The following is a 6,391-nucleotide window of genomic DNA, read 5'->3' as shown; positions in this document are numbered from 1 at the left end:
GGCTCGGCCACTGGGCATCTTACCCTTTGAGTTGTCTTCTACTACTTATGATTGATCCTATTTGAATAGGTTAATTCAGTACGTGTTAGAGTCTGAATCCTAGTTGGGTTCTAAATCAAAGTCAAGTGTAAGGCTTTCCAATTACACGGCCTCCTCTGCAGCCTCTCATTCATATACTGGCTCTTGCATCTTTGTCTCATGTGTGCTTCCTAGCTTATAGCTCTATATTTTCCGCTGCGTCCACCAAATCTGTTGCTCTTTCGTGTTTCTCATGCCATGCGAGTCCACCATACCTTAATCCATCAGCCTCTTTTTCTGGTCCTGGTCCTTTCTATACAACTTTTGTGGCCTTTTCTAGTCCTTGTTTTTATAGGATTTTTGTGTCCTCGTTTTGATCTATGCCCATTCTCTTGCCACAGAACTTCTATTGCCGCCGGTTTCTTGGGATAGTAGAGTTTCAACATCTTCCAGCAACTAGGTGGTTTGTGCTGGACCGGATCAAGCCGTTGCCATCTCCCTAGGAAAGGAGGGCCTCCACTTCAAGTGGAGGGCCAAAGCCTTACAACTTGTTCCATGTCACGAGGTGGAGCAACATCATGTGTTTTCTTCAGTTTGGGACATCCTTGGGCTTATAAACCATGGCCGCCCCCATCCGTGATGTTGTGTATGTCGAGAAGGGGTGTCATGTTATGTATATCGAAAAGGGGTGTCATGTTATGTATGTCTAGCACATGACCCACTAAGCACCAAGTTACGGAGAGGATCCCCATCCGTGATCTCTCAGTTAGGAATTTATCATTTAAATTAGGATATATTCCCTCAGTCCGGAATTACTTTTCGTAGAAATGGATGTATCTAGATGTATTTTAGTTCTAGATACATCCCTTTCTATCCATTTCTGAGACAAGTAATTCAGGACGGAGGAGGTATCTTTTAACTTGGGACTTGAACCAATTAAGGTTAAGATCCACGCTGTTTTGTCAAACTGGATCGTTAGGACTCTATGTAAACAGACCCCCTATGAGGAATAAAGCAACCAATAATTAGAAGAACAGTTCTTCTATCTTGCCTCACGGGCAAGAGCCTCTCCCTTGTACACAATAGATTGCCAAACAGGAATGCACCAGAGACTCAAGCACTCTACTTAGCTAACTCGTAGAGGTTCAAGCAACCGTCTTGTGCTAGGCGCACGCCACTGCTGCACCTCGTCGTTGAGCATGCTAATTAAACATCAATGCATAGTTAACCATGTACGGGCTCTTGTGAATGTCAGAGCATGTAACCATGCATAAGAAGTGATGGTTAGCTTCATAGATGTGCTTAAGAATGGCTATCACTTCTAAGCACCTCTTACGTTGGAGAGCATCTTATTTAGGTTACTATTCTCTAGTCAAAATGCAGCATGATGATACCATTTGTAATTGTATGATTATAAGAAATAGACAGGAATTTTTCTAAGCACCTCTTAAGTTGGAGAGCATCATATTTAGGTTGCTATTATCTACTTGAAATGCAGCATGATGATACCATTTATAATTGTATGATTATAAGAAATAGACAGGAATTCTTAACAATGATGAAGACCGGACAACATATTGCAGAAGACACATGAAATAGTTTCAAACACCATATATGCCTCAGTAAGAAAAGACTTTAAAAAACATGAAAACCAACTATAGCCAATATCATATATGCATTTGATAAGAAAAGATTGTTAAAAGTGGAAAAACAATAATCACTGGCACACAAAAATGGTAATCATGTCCAAAGCTTTTACCATAAAAAAAGAGTGGTAGGTAGGAAATTATATCTTATGTGTGTGATACTAATGTATATCACTCAAAGCAGAAGATCAAGTAGCTAACAAGTACTAGCAATTAAAATAGAAGTAACTAATTACCTAATCTAAAGTGAGGTCATATTATGAAGACAAGTTTATGCTACGCAAGTGATGTTAACAATATAATCATCTCGATTCAAGTAACAAAGGTACATGCAACATTTGATACATAATGAGGACTTAGAATGTACAAATGTGGCGAGGTCACACTTACACACCTCTGATGTGTGATTGATCACATATCTGTCTCAAGGAATAATGGTCGCCTGTACCAGTGTCATAGTTGTCCTCAAATATGAGATGCCGGAATCCAGCTTTGTGTGCCTGCTTTAACCTGCACATAATAGGTCATGGACTAATTGTAAATTCGAATTGATACGCAGATAAAAATCAAGAATATACAAATAGTGCTGCTATGATGCTACAAAACAATACGATGTGATATACTCCCTCCGTCCCAAAATAAGTGACTCAACTTTGTACTAACTTTAATACAAAGTTGAGTCACTTATTTTGGGACAGAGGGAGTATAAATTAAAGCTGGACATGTGGGCCTTGTTTGTGAGCTAATTCTAAGGATTTTGCTCACAAGAACAGAGCAGGTAGAAAACATTACGGATAGGATATAGTAGTATCAGCAAAAAAAATCAACATCAGCAGAAAAATCCTACAGGAAGAATTTACCTCTTCAGCTCACTTTGGTGGTCATCAAAGAAAACAAGCACCTTGCTGGGATCAGAAATGCCATGCTTCCTCAACAGTTTTTCCCAATCGACACTTCCAAAGTCAATAAAATCCTTCCCAGCCAGATAAGTGCAGTTTCCATCAACATACGCAGGTCCCTTCTTAAGATATTTCTCAGGGTGTCTGGGTGTGAGAGATATAATCCTAGTGTTTGGCATGGCCTGACGCAAAACCCAAGTTGAGTGCCCCTTGAATGCGCCACTCTCAATCATCAGGTTTGGCTTAAGCCATCGAGCCATAAACCAAAGACCAAAACTGTGGTCAAATCTCATTCCATGCATGTTATTCTTGATAGGGCGTGTCTGATAGATTGGCACAAATTCTTCCAGACCATTAAGTAAATCTTTCGAAGTCCACTCCACTGTCCTCCCAGTTTTGGATCTGCCTTTTGTGCAGAAAAGGTATAAGGTAGTCTAATGAATAATGATGTTCTGTATAATGCATTTATTATTTGAATAAATTATGCAGGTGTGAAGAAGTTCATGAAACAATAACCACACCTTACCAAAAATACCTATCAACTCATAGAGAAACATAATCGTTCCCACTATTAACAACTTATACAGCAGGTACCAACTTAAACACCCACTCACTGGTGGCAGCTAAGATGATCTTATTGGGCTACAGTTGTAGGAACACAAACAAATAGAACTACAGTTGATCATGATTCCGTGCTTGCTCCTCTATAGAACTAGTGGAATGATGGTCCTCTATAGGACAAATTTGTACAGTCGACACTTCTGCACCTTATAGGGATGACTGAATACAAAATTATAGAACTAATAAGTTAGCCATTCCCGGAGTAAAGTATTGAGCAATTTGTATAATACTACCACTCAAAATTTCAGGTGAATCTGCAATGTACCAAGAACAAAGCTAACCCACACTTCACTGTCACTCTTAACTAAATAGCTATATCCACAAGCATACAGCAGTAGGAATAAGGTTGACATAAAAAAAGCGACAAGTTGCCATCAAACACGGACAATGGCAAACTACGGGTTTACACCTGACATGGACATCATATAATCGTTCCAAGGAGGAATTTATTACTCACTCCGTCCCAAAATAGTCGAAACTAATGGTTCGAAGCTGGAATGATATGGACATGGACATCATATAGTCGACTAAATCGTTCGAAGGAGTAGCTGGCAAGAGCGCGACCGGACTACTCCAACAAAAAGGGAACTGGATCTATCTCGCATGGAAACAAGAGAGGCGCGAGGGCTTACACGAGGGGACGCCGAGGGATCCGAAGTCGGAGGCCGCGGCGGCGTCAGGGAGGGAGAGGAAGCGCGCGTCGAGGCGCAGCGGCGGGCAGTCGGTCCGGGGGAAAGCTCGGCCGGCGAGGAAGGCAGCGGCGGCGAGGGCGAGGAGGAGAAGGGAGGCGGCCGCATAGTAAGGGGAGTGGAGCCGGGCGTAGGCCGCGGCGACGAAGGCGGGCTGCGCCTTCCGGGTCTTGGACTCGTCGACGTCGTCGCCGGCGTTGGTGGCCGGTGACGACGAGGAGGCACCGGCAGTGCGGGCGGAGAGGCCTGTGTCGTGCATATCGGCGGGACGGTAGGGGGACTGAGATACAGTGTTCGGTTCGGGAACGAATGGGTCGGTTCTAGTTTCTGTTTGGTAGGGGTAATTTGGAGAAATGAAATGGTTACCTTTTGTTCATTTCGCATTTTTTATGTAGGAAAGATGAGATTGTTTTGTAGAAGAAGGAAAATTATCAACCGCAAACACATCCATAACCATTGAATAGGATTTCAGCCAAACAAAAATCACAAAAAATTGCTCGGAATCAGAGTATATCACTTTGTGGCCAGATCCATGCATATCCATGACAGGATTCGTGGCCTCGAGGCTTTAGAGGAGCGCCGCCAGCATCAAGCCTCCTTCTTGCATGATTCTTAGCCATGCTTCGTCAAAACTGTAGCAGAATTTGGTGAATTCGCACAACGCTCGACACGTGAAGAATCTCGCGGTTTGCGTCGGCTTCCTTGCTTCCTCGCCCTTAGCCAAATCTGTCGCCACCTAATAGTCACAGTGTTGCCCCTTCTGTTGCGCTACATCTCTTCCCCAACGAGACGCCGCCTTGCCTTTCTTTTGCGTGAGCTTTTCCTTCGACCCTAGCCTTGCGCCACAAGCTGCCCTCTCGCTACACCATGCCTATCATCATGAGTTGCCACCGCTACTAGTTGCTATCTTGTTAGTGCTTGTCTCCTTCTTTGTCCAACCCCTAGGATCACGCTAGCTCTCACCTCCTTCTCCCTCCTCTCGTCAGATCCTTGGACGAGGGGGAAGACGAGGGACATGAGTGTGTCGGCGGTGAAAGACGACGGGAGGATGGTGGCTGGAGTGTGGCTTGGTCGAGCGGTAGAAAGTGAGGAACATAAGGTGTTTCGCATGGTCCCTCTGATTTGGAGGTATGATCACATTCCGGGTCTATGGAGAATATTTCATTCCAAGGAACGAGTGGGTTTCGGCTCCTCGAACCAATCAAACACGACAACGACCCTTGGATGTGGAACAACCCCATTACATTCCACCTGGTGACCCGAACCAAACACACCCTAAAGTAAGGGATTGTAGATTTGGAAATGCAGTTGATCAAGGTCCCATTGAGGAAGTGGCCGAGTGCCCAAGTCGGTTGGATGAAAAATTGTTGCAGGGATCCGATCGAGATAAAGAATGTGCCCGGAAAGAATGGATAAATGTTGGGCGTATGATCTTTCATATATCTTTTTTACAAAGGAGGCATCTTCCCTACTTTAATGGACTAACGGCAACTCCAACGCAGATCATCAAATGTCCACGGACAACCGGGTGGGGAGGTCATGCAACCAAAGTCACCAAGTGTTCGCCTATGGACCGTCCACCTTCCTTTTGACATGGGTATCCAGATCAATGGAAAATTAATCATGCATTTAAATAGTTGTAAACATATGCAATCACAAACAAAAGCACCGGATGTTCGATGAGATTTTACATCATCGACTCCATAAGCTCACGGTCTGGTTACCCATGCCAAAGGCCTCAATTTCGGCCTCCATTTGCGTAAAATGCTTCAACATTGTAGCATGACAATCTTGAGCATACTTCACCGCATCGAGATCCGCCACCTTCATGAACATCTTGGACTACTCAAAAGCGGCCTTTGTCGCAATCTTTTTCTCCACAAGCTTGAGTTTCTTTTTTTGCATGTCCATGAACATGTCAAAACTCTCCGCCTTCTTTTCCTCCTTGGTCACACAGCATTGACACATGCCTCACCTTCTTGGCACATGATGTCCTCCGACTTCTCTGTCATCTTCGTCGCCGCACCTTCTCGCTTCTCTTTCTCCACCTTCCACTTCCTCCCCCGGTCCCTAGGCACATGGGTGGCCAGAGCAAACCCTTCATTTGTTGAAACAGTTGGATATGATCACCTTCATCTTCATTGGCAATGACGGTCTTGAGGGAATTGGCAATGTGAAAGTGCAACTAATCCACTGGTGGTTTTGGTAATTCATAACAACATTATCTCATTAAACTAATGATGTTCAAAAGAATATTTCAGAAAAGTTAAATTAAGGTACAACGATTGGATGTGAAAATGGACCCCTCAAATTGCTAAGGATAAAGTGTTGGATCAAGCCTCAAGACTCTCCATTTATATTTAAGTGATGAAAGATCACATTCAATACATAGGTATGCCAATACTATCAAAAGGGGATGAGATTTAGATGATGAGCTCATTGTTCAAGTGTTTATAAAGATCAAACTCTAAAAGCCTCATAGTACTTCACAAGTTCCCACCATATCCAAACCCAACAT

At 43.5% G+C, this 6,391-nt stretch overlaps 1 protein-coding gene across 1 annotated transcript in view; it reads right to left on the bottom strand.

Moving 5' to 3' along the window:
- LOC119356215 overlaps positions 1 to 4,185 on the bottom strand; it is a 5,545-nt gene extending 1,360 nt beyond the window's left edge. The window contains exons 1-3 of the mRNA XM_037623143.1: positions 3,817 to 4,185; positions 2,525 to 2,969; positions 2,059 to 2,174 (exon numbers count right to left, since the gene is read on the bottom strand). Coding sequence (XP_037479040.1) covers positions 2,059 to 2,174; positions 2,525 to 2,969; positions 3,817 to 4,132 — 877 coding nt within the window. The 5' untranslated portion in view covers positions 4,133 to 4,185. The remainder of the gene's footprint in view (positions 1 to 2,058; positions 2,175 to 2,524; positions 2,970 to 3,816) is intronic.
- Positions 4,186 to 6,391: the final 2,206 nt, after the last annotated feature.

This window comes from Triticum dicoccoides, chromosome 2A, assembly GCF_002162155.2.
Source record: "Triticum dicoccoides isolate Atlit2015 ecotype Zavitan chromosome 2A, WEW_v2.0, whole genome shotgun sequence".
Lineage (NCBI taxonomy): Eukaryota > Viridiplantae > Streptophyta > Magnoliopsida > Poales > Poaceae > Triticum > Triticum dicoccoides.
The sequence above is the reverse complement of the archived record's forward strand: the minus strand, read 5'-3'. Positions and strand labels throughout refer to the sequence as shown.